Source organism: Aquila chrysaetos, chromosome 13 (genome assembly GCF_900496995.4).
Source record: "Aquila chrysaetos chrysaetos chromosome 13, bAquChr1.4, whole genome shotgun sequence".
Lineage (NCBI taxonomy): Eukaryota > Metazoa > Chordata > Aves > Accipitriformes > Accipitridae > Aquila > Aquila chrysaetos.
The window spans coordinates 8,357,543-8,370,733 of NC_044016.1; the positions used below are offsets into that span (position 1 = coordinate 8,357,543).

Here is a 13,191-nt window from a genome sequence, read left to right on the forward strand (position 1 = left end):
CTAAGGGCATTATTTTCTTTAGGTCTTACGGCTTTTATTTAAGTTTATTATTTTGGGGCCCAGTTCTGTTATTGAGAACCCCAGAGTTGAGGATGACTTAATTTCCCAGCACCTCCTTTGATTATTCAGTTGCTCCCATCATCTCGAAATGCTGTATTAGCAGTCCGGCTCTCTTCTTTTTCCACTCGCATGCAGGGCTGCCACTTTCCCAAGGACTGTCGTAACAACAACAACAACAAAAAATAAACCTACAAATACAAGGCAGAGGTTTAGTCACTTATTATGCTTCTGGCAGACTGTTCTGAAGGTTAAAAAGAAGCATGAAATTACTTTTCTCATAGGATGATGACAGATTCATGCACACTTAGGTACTATTTTGACACACCTTTCTAAGGGCTAGCAGCAGGAAACTACCTGGTTCAGCAGGTGGCACTCTGTCCTTTGACTTGGCGCCGAAGCCGCCACCAAAGGGCCAAAGGAGTAGAATTACTGGATCCGTCCTCGCACGGCGCGGTGGCACCCGCCGCCCCGGAGAGCCGCCGGGACGGGCGGTCGGCTTTGCGCGGGTGCCTCTGCCTGCCCGCGCGGGCCCTTCTCCGGCCGGCGGGCCGGGTTCGCGCCTCCCCGCGGCCCTTTTGGCTCCTCTTTATTCGTCCCTTCGGCATTTCCTACCTCGCCCGCGCTCGTTCCTAACGTGAGCCCCGGGGGCGGCGGGGCGGGGCGGGCAGCGGGGGTCCCCGCAGCCTCCCACCCGGGGAGGCGGCGGCGGCGGCGGCGGCGGCGGGGCGGTGCGGTGCGGGAGGCCGGCGCCCTCCCCGCGGGGCCGGGCGGCGGGCGGGGCCTGGCGCGGCGGCGGCGGCGGCGGCGCGGGCCGGGGCGGGCGCACTTGTTGCGGGCCGGCGGCGCTGCCTGCTCGGCGGCTGGGCATGGCCCGGCGCTAGCGGGGAGAGGGGCGCCGGTGGGACCGGCCGCCGCCGCCGCCGCCATGGGGCGGTACTCGGGGAAGACGTGCCGGCTCATCCTCATGCTGGTGCTCACCGTCGGCTTCTTCGTGGCCGAGCTGGCGTCGGGCTACCTGGGCAACTCCATCGCGCTGGTGTCCGACTCCTTCAACATGCTCTCGGACCTCATCTCCCTCTGCGTGGGCCTCTCCACCGGGCTCATAGCCCGCCGCAGCCGCCGGGGCCCCCGCGCCACCTACGGCTACAGCCGCGCCGAGGCGGTGGGGGCCCTCAGCAACGCCGTCTTCCTCACCGCCCTCTGCTTCACCATCTTCGTGGAGGCCATCCGCCGCCTCGCCCGGCCCGAGCCCATCGACGACGCCCGGCTGGTGCTCATCGTCGGCACCCTCGGCCTTGCCGTCAACCTCGTGGGGCTCCTCGTCTTCCAGGACTGGGGCGCCTGCTGCCGTCGCCGTCGCCCGCCCGCCCTGCCGCCCGCCGCCGCCGCCGCCGTGCTGCGGGCCGTGCCCGGCGGCACCCCGACGGGGGAGGCGGATGAAGCAGGTGCCTTTCGGCTGCAGCCTCGCCTCGCCTCGCCTCGCCTCGCTGTCCGGCCTTCCCCTCGCGTCCCGCACCTCTCCCCACCCCTCGCACCTTTCCCCATCCCTCCCCGTCCCCTCCGTCCCTCCCGTTTGTCCCCGGAACTCGCCGAGCTGCCGGACCCATCCTCTGGGCCCTTTCCGAGCCCCAAACCCGCTCACGGGCCCCGGGGACTGTCTCTAACCTCGCTCAGACACCCGCTGCCTCTTTCACCTTGTACTTTACGCCGGGCTGCTGGGCGTCCGCTTGGGATGGGGGGAGGAGGCGTTGCTCAGACAGCTGCCTGGAAAATGTTTTGGCTTGTTTGGTTTTTTTCCTTCTTGTCATCTTTGAAATAAGTTGGTTTTGAGAAGGTTGATGTTTTTTCTGTTTGTAGAACTTATACACAACACAGCGTTTCTTCTTTGAATGCAGGTGATTCACCAAATGACCAAAAAAGCCCTGAAGAGGGGTCTGAGAAGAAAAAAGAGAGAAAGTCTGAAGCCTTGAACATCAGAGGTACAGCATGGGAGTATGCCGCTAATATTATATTAACTTTAAACACTCTCTGGTTTCCATTTCAGACTCCCCCCCCCCCCCCCCCCCCCCCCAAATATCAGTAAGAAATGGAGCAAAAACCCAGGACTCTTCTATGTATCTGGACGCAGTTATCTTTAGCAGAAGGGGTTTGGTTGTATGGAATAGCATAGATAATAGCAAAATAGTGTGCTGCTGATTTGGCTCCGAGTGTGCTCACATTTTGATTTTAATTCTTTAGAAGAGTGCAGCTGAACTCTTTGGAAAGGGGGCAAAGCCTATTTCACTAAGCTCAAGTCACTAGAGGCCTTATAGGAAGGTAAAGCAGGTAGCTATGAGGTGCTTCTTTGAGTGTCACTGCTGTACTAGTTGAGCAGTTTTCAACTTTCAAATACTTTTGGGCAGAAAACAAAATTTCTTTAAATCCCAAGGTTGATAATGTTTTATTGTCAGCACAAGGAAAAAGGTGCTGAAACTGGTGCTTCAGCACAGTGTTTTTCCAGGTCCTTGAACTGTGAACCTGTCCCTGAGAGAGTCTGTGATAGGTTTGGCCCTTCTTACCTTGTAATTCAGCAGCTCTCTGGGTATCTGTGGGGTGAAACTGTATAGCTGCTTCTAGGAATAAATTAACCAAGTGCCTCTCTCCCTCTCTGTATAGGTGTTTGTATGCACACAGGTTTACAGACCTATTCTGAGCAGAGCCAAAAGCAGGTATCTTTGAATATATTAAACATTGAGTTTGTCCCCAAGGAAAGGGCTGTCAGCTGAAACAGAAAGGTAGAGAATAGTAGTTTCAGGCTTCTTATGGTCACCTCTCAGCATCTGATAATTCCTCCAGAGTCATGTAAGTTGGCATCACGTGAATTCAGCTTAAAGAGGTCGACACGGCAGTCAGGCACCTGGTTGGGGCGTTTTTTTGGTGTGTGTCTGTCTGCCTGTCTTTCAAAAGTGTTTTCAGAGTTACACAAGTGTGTCAGTAAGGGAAGACACTTTGGAAATCAAACCATGTGCTAGAGCCACAACACTTTCCTGAAAGTCTAGAAGTTGGTGTCACTGGATATTATAGCATTATAGTGGTAAGATTATTGGAGCAGGAAAAGCAAACTGTCACTTTCAGGGATGGAGGATAGAAGAATAAGAAACCGATGAGTATATTTTAGTGAAGGTCTTACTTGCCTGAATGACAGTGCTTAGGCATAACGATGCTGGAAACCCTCAAAAACGTCTGAAGGATAAGGAGTTTTGTTTCAGTTATTTTAAGATACCTGTCATCTTTGATTTTTAAAAAGAGAGTTTTTCTTTAAGTGCTACTTTAGTATGTCATCTTTGCAAAATCTATTTTTGTTGTCCTTACAAATATTCCTTGCTTCTGTAGCCAATACTACAGATATGTGTGTTTAAAATTCCAATTCAAAATCTATGTTTTTCCTTTGAAGTTAGTTACATAGCTATACTTAACTTCATAATCACTTGGCAAAAAATTCTGTATATTATAGAATTGAAGCCTCCCTGAAAAACATGGCTGGACAAAACAGATTGGCAGAGAAGCTGCTTCCTTGATTTTAAAAGTGGTAGGAACAGGAATCCATACATTCTGCCTGACAGGATTAATTATTGCAGTGTGTGTAAAATTATTCCTTTTACTTCTTGAGCATATGCAGAGTCGTTCAGGCTTTCCAACACAAGCTGTTGGAAACTCTGCGTTACCTATGGTCTTACCATACTGACTTTATCTAATAAAAATTCATTTTTGGTTCTATCTTATAACCATAGCTTTTGGGGATCGATAGGAAAATGGGTTCATTTCTGTCACATCATTAGGTGATGCCTAACCAAGACATACATGTTAATGGTGTTAGTAATGTAAAATAAGCATTTTCCAAATTCCGTATTCTCAATTCATAATTTATCCAAATTCTGACATACTTCCTTTTTTCTTAATTCAAAAGACTTTCTGAAACATTTTCCTGTTCTTTCTAAGCTGTGCTCTCTAGTTAGTTGCCTTGGCAATTGCATCCTGCCTGTCCCTCTTGTTAGTGCAATAGCTGATAGCCCGTGCTGAATCAGGGTTAATTTGTAAATGAAAAGGAAACACTGCAACACTGTTAGGAGGAGTAAAACCCTGTGGGAGTCTGCCAAATGGGGCAGAACGCGCCTGACTCCAGCAGAAAGAGTTGGACTCACTGGAAGCTTGTACATTCTTATCTGACCCAAGTGATTCAGAGGAACTCCAGTGGTTATTGCCTTCATTTCTCACACAGAATATCAATGTTCACGCACGGAGCTGGCAAGAAACAGGAGCACTGGCACAGCTCTAGGTCTAATCCAGTGTCAAAACTCTTCGCTGTGTTGTTAGTGAGTTTCGGAGGGAACCTTTTACAGTTTCTCCAGCCCAGAGGAAGTGATTCAATTGGAGTGAAGCTCTTGGAAGTGCTTGTTGTAGGGATGTTAAAGGGAGATGGTCCATTTTATTCTCTCACAGGCTCTGAATGAAAAGTATTGACAAAGAAATTAACTTCGTATATTTAGAGATGTTATGAATTAGGCATGGGCTGGAATGAAATCCGAGTCTGAACGGTAACGACTGACAAAACTGGAGTGCATCTGAGCAATGATGGGAAGAGGGAAGATTATGTAAAGCAGTAAAAAAAAAGAAAAAATGAGTTCTTAGATTATTGTAACTTTATAGCAAGAAGACTACTGTGGTCATTGTAGTTGAAAGGGCAGCTAAAAATATGTTATTACGGGAGCCTGTTTTGTGTCTTTACCTTTTGTGCAAAAACATTCCTATAGATGTAAAAAGTGGTACCCAGCATTCCTCTCAATTAAGAGTAGTCCAGGCACATATTAAACCATGGAGGCCATGTGACTGACTCTCAAACTAGATTCTGATTTTTTGGGGGAGTCTGAGGGCTAGTACTGTTAGTGGGACAAGGTTTAATATGACTATCAAGCTTGATCCGAAAATTGGAGTTTGAGGGCATTTGGAGCCATAGGTTTCACTTAAGTAATTTTTCAGATTCCAGCAGTGTCATAGAAGCTGATGGAGGAGAATAACTGTTACTGGGGGTGGTCTGTGGCTCTCTTAGCTTCAAGGTAGAACAGATAGATTTAGTCATCAATTTTTAATTGAGAATTGAGATTTAATGTGCCAGGATCTCTTAATAATCTGCAGGCATTTAAGCAAACGCATTTTACGTTGCCATGGCATTGCAGTTGGACTGCAGTTGCTAGCATACCCTACATGTTTAATAATGCATCCCACTTAAGCAGCTGTGGTTCAGAGTCAGTATTTCCCTTGCTATTTTGTTCTGAAAGCTGTTATTGAAAACTTCGGTTATGATGTTAGTGTCTGGAATACTGCGTCAATTAGAACAGACTTGCAAAATGCAGCATTGCTCTCCTCCTCCCCGCCCAAAAACCCCCTCTAATGGAAATTGTGCCATTTGTTTCAGGTGTTCTTTTGCATGTTATGGGAGATGCACTTGGATCTGTGGTCGTGGTAGTTGCTGCTACAATCTTCCATGTACTTCCTCTGGGGAATGCTCCGTGTAACTGGCAGTGCTACATCGATCCAAGCCTGACAATAATTATGGTGTTCATCATCTTGTCTTCTGCATTCCCACTTATCAAGGAGACCTCAATTATTTTGTTGCAGATGGTTCCCAAAGGTGTTAATATGCAGCTACTGAGTAAGTCAAATTTGTTGTTGAAATGCTATTAATTTTAATGATATATTTCAATGCATATGTTATTTCTGGAATGACATCTTTGGATTATTTACTCGTAATAGCTCTAAATTCTCAAGAACTGTGAGAAATAGTCACATGCCTGTGTCCTAGCAACATGACTCAAATCTCTCTGGATTAGTTAAAGCATGCATTTTGAGAATGTGGTACTCCAACAATACATCAAAAATGCCAGGTCTTGAGCTGTTAATGCTTTGTGTGGGGTGTTTGTGAAAGAAACAACATTGAATTACAGTATTTCCCAACCCAGCAGCGGCTTCTTCCAAAAGGCTTCCAAAACAGCTTAGACATTTCCATGAAGGTTGGTTAATTTTGTAGCTCTCCGGCGTTGTTCACACTGGTTAATTGTGGAGTAGCACTGGTTATTTCTGGAATTCCACTGTGCTGAGGGCTAAAGAAACCAGAAGATGGGTGTCTTGGCCAAGGAAGTGGTGCTGTAACGCTTCTGTGAACAGCTGGTAAATTGCTGTTTGGGAGCCTCAGGGACAGGTGAACCCAGAAGGAAGGGTGGCCTGCTCCTGTGGTCATCTGGAGACTGAACTGAAGGCAGCTGGGAGTAGACATATTTTACTAAGTACAGCTCTTTTAAAAAGATAGTTTGGAGACTGCTGCTTTCAGATAGGGCTCTTAATGAGAAAGCTGGTAATTAGCCAGTACACAAAAGCCTTTAATGTCTTTCTCTTATGTCTTCCAGCTGACAGACTAGCTCGTGTACCGGGGGTTAGCAGCCTTCATGAGGTGCATGTTTGGGAGCTTGCAGGTGGGAAGAATATTGCTACTCTTCATATCAAGTGCCAAACCCCTACTGATTACCAAGATGCTGCTTATAAAATTCGGAAGGTTTTCCATGAAGCAGGGATCCATTCTGTGACCATCCAGCCCGAGTACATTGACCACAAGACCTCCCAGCTACTGTGCAGCTCACCCTGCATCTCAAAAGCTTGTGACTCTCAGCTGTGCTGCAGTCAGCGGGAGCCCCCCCTGGCTAAAACTAATGGCTATACTGAGAAAAACGATAGTTGCCTTTCTGAACTGCATAAAGACAATGGTTCAAGTAAAAACGATATTGAAATCCCTATCGAGTACCCACTGGCAGAGGATAGCATTAAAAATGTTAAAAATTGTGACATGTCTGATGAGAAATCACAGTTGAGCCGTACACGACTTTAGGCAATTCCCTCTACTCTGCGTAATGTTTTCATAGAACAAATGTGTCCTGGCTGGGAAGGGGGTCATTGGTGGTTGTAGCTGAAGTTGGTGTGGCAAAAAGATTTCTGTGCTTTAGCTGTAAACCAAAATACACCTAAAACCCCCTTGTATCTGAAATAAGGATTAATATTTCCACGAAGGGTGTTGCATTCATGTAAGATTTTTTTGATACAGCCTAACCCAGTTCCTTACCAAACTACATGTGAATTTCTGTTGTTAGAGTTGGTGGGGTGTATTGCTGTCTGCACTGATGCTTGCAGTTAATGGCCAGTGGCACTGGGAATGAAACTCTGGCCTTTTCTGCTGAAGTGAGCTGTTTCCTGAAAGCCCTGTGGCCAGTTAACAATTGTACTGGGCTAAAGTACTGTATATTTATAAAGGACTTCAGTAGAGATGCTTTACTGATTCTTAAAACCCATTTTTGCCATAGACAGTTCGTGTTTAACAGTAACGCTTGTGCTTCTGGCCAGTGGGGTTTGTGAATGAAATTAAGAGTGTCTAAGGGGGACGGGAAGCACTCAGGAATTTTTACTTCCATTGTTTTCTTGATTGACTCCTGTATTTAGGGACAGAGCGGAAGCTGGTCTTGCTTCTCAACTAGTAATACTGGAGTCCTACCCGAATCACAGATAAGTATGCTAAAGAATAGACTTCTTGTCATGAAAGCAAAGAAAGACTTACTAACGTTGTCTGTACTGATTCTAGCAAATGGAAGTGCAGGCAGTCATCCAATTAACTTTACCTTGTTCGCTGTTGTGATTGTGTACAACTCAGTCTTTTTTATTTTTTTTTTCTCCTGACAACAGAAGTTATAATAGCCACGGTCTTAATTCATCATTGTGCAGGATGATTGCAGTATCTTTAACACTGAGTGTCTGTCATTATTCATGCTGAATAAATAAGCTAATGTGTCTATTATGAACAGTTAAAATTCTGCAGTTCTATTATTAAGACAATTTAATACAGTATTAATTAAGAAAGTCCCTTTAAAGTTTTATATGCCGTATTTTCACTTAGAGGGAGCTTTAAAAGAAATTACAGGGAACTTTTCCTGGTTTAATCTCAATTATTTCTTGTTGGTTTGTTTTAAAGGTCTAAGCCCTCCCCTTTGCCCTCCTCCTCGTCCCCCTGCCCAAAGGTGTATTTCCAAGTGTATTTAGTGAAGCAGTTCCATTATCTTTTTGGTGCTTGCTCTTTTTGAAGGTAGGCAAGCGTGCTCTAAGGAAAACAAGATGACGTGCCCTGTCACCAGTGCTGGATTTAGGTCAGGTGTGTTCTCCAGGTTTCTGGGAGAGGAGACCCACTACCTAATCCACAGTGAGTGTGGTGCTTAGCCTCACTGGCTATGCAGACCGGATCCAGAAGCTTTCAAATACATCTTGCTGTCAAAAGCAGCCTTTCAGTGGTCTGTGTGGCCTGGGCAGGCTATTTAATTCATTTATTCATAGGGACACCTTTATAAAATAGTGGTGTCTTTACCTCAGTGACAGCTTAACAGAAAGGGCAAACTGATTTCCTGCCTGGGCTGGGAAAATACCAGGACCTCCTTGTAAAGCTGGCTTGAAAGCAGCCAACTCCTTATTAATAAGGATGATTACATTAAGTCAATGAATATTAAAACACACAGCAGGATATTTTGCTGCTTGGAAAATGGTATTTACTGAAGCAGTGATTGCAGTCTAAATAGCACGTTTCTAGATTGTACTTACACCTTTTGAACAGATTCTTGGCTGAACTAATATATTTTATAGCCTTCCGTTGTAGGTTTGTATTATATAAATTAAACTATGTGTTAGTATAATTAAAAGCTTGATCCTGCACTCTGTCTGATTCTGTTGGCAACAGCAGAGGTGAAAGCAGCAGGATCTTGCTTGGCAGTTATTGCACGCATTAATGTAAATCAGGAAACATTTTAAGAATTGCTCTATCTTTTAAAAGCGTGTAGCATGAAGTAAGATAGCATGAAGTAAGACAGCCCTTTCCTCTGTTCTTTTTGTCCTTATTTTCATCTGTGATGATGTCTAAATGTCGAGGTTTAGATGTAAACAACAAATATATTTATAGGTTTTTTTGAGACCTGGAATAGAAGGCTCCCAAAATAACAACAAAGTCTATGGGAGAACTTACTTCCCAGATATCCTCTAAAACAAGCACCCTTTTATAATTATGCATTTGTGTCTTAAATCAGGTAATTTTTTTATATATACATTTTATTAAATGGTTGAAAGATGGAATGGCAGTATTGTTTACTCTGGAATTAGAGAAAACTAGTATGTGTAATGTTGGGGCATTTGACAAAATAGACCATCTTTTTCTTTATCCTTCCAGTGTTTGTTAAAACTGTGCTTATCAATGTTTTTTAAGTTTTTAAAAGTGTTGTAACCTGAAAATACAATGAAGTAACATCCTGAAACTTTTTTTTGAGTGTACTGTAATTATTGCCTGTGAATAAATAGGAAAATACCAGGGATTATAGAAATCTTCAGGTCTAGAAAACAACCAGATTTTTAAATTTGCTTTATTACTTAAGCAAGCAAACCCAACAGAGCCATGTTATTGATAAGAACCTTGCTTTTTCTGTGTAGGGACCTTCAGGGTATTCAGCTAAGGTTTCTGACTTGGTATCCTTGCCTTCCTTTGAGTCTCGCAACAAAGTATTTTTCTTCTCTAAGTGTGTCACAGCTAGGCTGTACTGGGTGGCCCCTCTCTACTTCTGTAGAAGACTTCATGCCAATCAGTGTGTATTTTGTATTGGCTTATTCCCCTTCAGTTCTTGGCATATCACTTCTAATTCTCTTGATGTAGGCTTACCTCATTTTGAAATACAGTATATTTCAGTATTTGCCCTTATCTATGGGCACTTGTTCTAAATTCAGTTTTTCAGCGTATTGTACTGTCATAAATTCTCTTTTCTGTAATCCCTTATGATTGCATTGTTATGGTATTCGGGTTCTCTTGCAGTGGTTGCCCCTATCTGTCCATCACTGTCTGTAGCAATGGAAATCCGCTTAAAATACAGGTGACTTTCAACTGGTTGTCCAACTTATGTGGTCCTCTGATCCATAACCAGTCATACATGTGACCTAGCTGTATGTCAACAAAACATTTGCTAGCCTTGCCAGACAGTTTTGGAGTAAAATTGAAACCTGGAATAAATTAACATGGCATTGAATGCAAAAGCAATTTACTGGCCTTCATCAGTCATGGGCCTTTTCTTAAAGTGATTAAATTTTTTGTTACCTTTTGGTATGTGCCAAATGTGCCAATTTGATTGTTAATTTTTGCTTCTTCTGTAACTCTCTAAACTGCCTTTGCTCTTCTATGTAAAGAAAAATAACTGATGCTGGTTTTAGGAGTATTGCCTTTGTTTTACCAAGTTTTCAGCTGACTTCCTTTTCCTTGTGTCCTTCATGACACTTATTTTGACTTGTAGTGCAACTGTGGTATTTTCCTCTTAATGTTTTTCTTATTCTTTGTCTCTTCAATAAAAGCAGTATGGTTTTGCTAGCCTTCTGATCATGGTGATGTACCTATAATACCATTTAGAAAGACCTCTTTTATGCACTGGTTTAATTTTTGCACTCCATTTTATTCAAATTCACCCACTTTCTGTTTTTGCTATGTGATACACGTTACCATTGCAAACCACCTTTTGACGTTGTTTAGTTCTTCCTATACTGTCCCCCTCCCCTTTCTGATTATAACACTTTCTGTCCTGAATGCTCCCTTTTATTCTGAACTTTGAAGGGAATGTACCAGCATCCATATTTTCCCCAAAGTGAAGTTCACCACCCAATGTCTATGGATGGCTTGACGTGAGCTACTCCAAGGACTATTTTATGTCCTGTGGTCTGTGTAGCAGTGTTGTCTAAGTAGTCATCCTGAGATATAAATATTTATATATACTTAAATTCTTCACAAACACTCCACCTGAACCAACTTTTTAAAGAATGTTGGTTTCTAAACCTGAGCAGGTATAATGAAATCAGTAGGGTTCATTAGTCATTCATTAATACTTTAGGGGAAAGCTTGGATGACTAATTGGAAAGCAGGTAAAAGGGACTTTTCTGAAAAGATAATTCAAAAGCTATGAAGATTTCTGTAGATTCTACTACTTACTGTGCTGTACAGTGGAAGCACTTTCTATGTTAAATACTTTATTTGAACAGTGATACCTCGGTATGTCACTGTGTAAGTTTGTTACATTTATGGAGTTGTGTTGCTTAAAAGTTTCCTCCAGTTTTTCTGTTCATTATGTGACTTAAATAATGTGCCAAAATGTAATTTCCATGATTGCTGAATCAACGAATTGTAAATTTCACTGTGGTTTTATTAACTATTAGTGAAAAATTACTTAAAGTTATGTACAGCTATATTTTTTTTCAAAATGAAGTTTGAATGTCTTGTAAATAAAGTGTATTTTTAAATAAACCTGTTGTTCTGAGCTTGATATATGTTAGCAATAGAGAGCTTGTGTCAATGTGGATAATTTTAAGACCTTTGTAGGAGTAAAGTTTGCTCCTAACCTGTGAGCTTGTTAATGCCGCAAATTTTGTTACATATTTGGAGGAAAAGGGGAATGCCACTCAAAGATTTTCCTCTGCAAGCAGCCTAGAGTTGCCTAATCTGGGAATGAATTTACTGCTCGTAACTCCAGGGTACCAGGCAAGGATCTTGGCTGCAACTGGATGGGCTCTTCACAGAACGCAGCTGCTGTGTCGCTGCCTGGCTCTGCTGGGTGATGCCCGCTCATTCCGCGCTCAGCTGCTTCTGCTCAGCAGCTCTCCTGCTCGCTCTGTCTTCAGATTCGCACCTCTGCGGGAGCGAGGATGTCGCCACATGCGGAAAGTTGACTGTATGTGTGACATCAGGCTCGGGAGAGCTTTGAGATTCTCTGTCCTGGTTTCAGCTGGGATAGAGTTAATTTTCTTCTTAGTAGCTCGAACAATGCTGTGTTTTAGATTTAGGATGAGAATAATGTTGATAATGCACCGACGTTTTAGTTGTTGCTGAGCAGTGCTCACGCAGAGTCGAGGCCTTTTCTGCTGCTCACCCCACCCCACCAGCGAGGAGGCTGGGGGGGCACAAGGAGTTGGGAGGGGACACAGCCGGGACAGCTGACCCCGACTGACCCAAGGGATGTTCCAGACCATACGGCGTCATGCTCAGCGTATAAACTAGGGGGAAAGCTGGCTGGGGGGCTGCTGCTCAGGAGCAGGCTGGGCATCTCTTTTTGTTATTTTCCTTTTAATTACAATTTTTTATTATTAATATATTTCAATTATTAAACTGTTCTTACCTCAACCCACTAGTTTTCCTACTTTTACCCTTCCGATTCTCTCCCCCGCCCCACCGGTGGGGGAGTGAGTGAGCGGCTGTGTGGGGCTTAGTTGCCGGCTGGGGTTAAACCACGACACTCTCACTTCTGGGTTCAATGACCTGAATGTGCATGTTAGAAATGAGATGAGGCCTAACGCTAAATTCAGGTGCTGTTTTTAGAGCAGCAGTCATGGAGGTGACCTCATATGTTCCTCTCTCCTTAACATCAATATCAAGTCATCTGCCACCTGGGTCCTATGCCACTGTGTCTGATTTTCCAGTTGTCCATGTACCTACATGTTTTTGTTAGTAATGATCAGTAAGGAGTCAGTAGTAGTTGTGTGTCATGGTTTGGGATTTGGGAGACAGAAATGAAAACTCTATAAAGCAATTCCTGACAAATAAAATTAGAATAATACATATGGTCAAGAGGAAAAAAAAAAAAAGAATTAAGAATAGAAAATAAATGTTGAGGGTTTAACCTAACTGTTATTGGTTGTACATGAAAATGATTGCAGCAGTGCTGCCCAAGTGATCCTGGGATTGCTTTTCAAAGAGCTAAGATCAGACTCTGACCAATAAATGTTGAAAACCACCATTTTAGGACAAGAAAAACAAGGGTTGATAGATTTGGAGCATGTGGTTTTAATCCTGACGTTTAATGAACAGTTTCCCCGCTGTGCAGACTGGCATAAGGCACTTGAAATTCAAGGACTTCTCCTCTACGTAGAGGCCCTTATTTTGTATCTGGGTCCTTCTGGAGCAGAAAGTATTTTCTGCGTTGGAGGGCTGCTACTGTTTTGATACTTACCTACCCTCCAAGAAGCCACAGAAGAACTAGGATGAGTTTGGGCTGG

General features: G+C 43.7%; 1 protein-coding gene across 1 annotated transcript; it reads left to right on the plus strand.

Annotated features, from left to right (window-relative positions):
* Positions 1-904: 904 nt before the first annotated feature.
* On the plus strand, positions 905-10,519 carry SLC30A10 (solute carrier family 30 member 10). The gene is made up of 4 exons (XM_030034992.2): positions 905-1,505; positions 1,956-2,039; positions 5,513-5,749; positions 6,501-10,519. The coding sequence occupies exons 1-4, from the start codon at positions 986-988 to the stop codon at positions 6,974-6,976; spliced, it is 1,317 nt and encodes a 438-aa protein (XP_029890852.1). The 5' UTR covers positions 905-985; the 3' UTR covers positions 6,977-10,519.
* Positions 10,520-13,191: the final 2,672 nt, after the last annotated feature.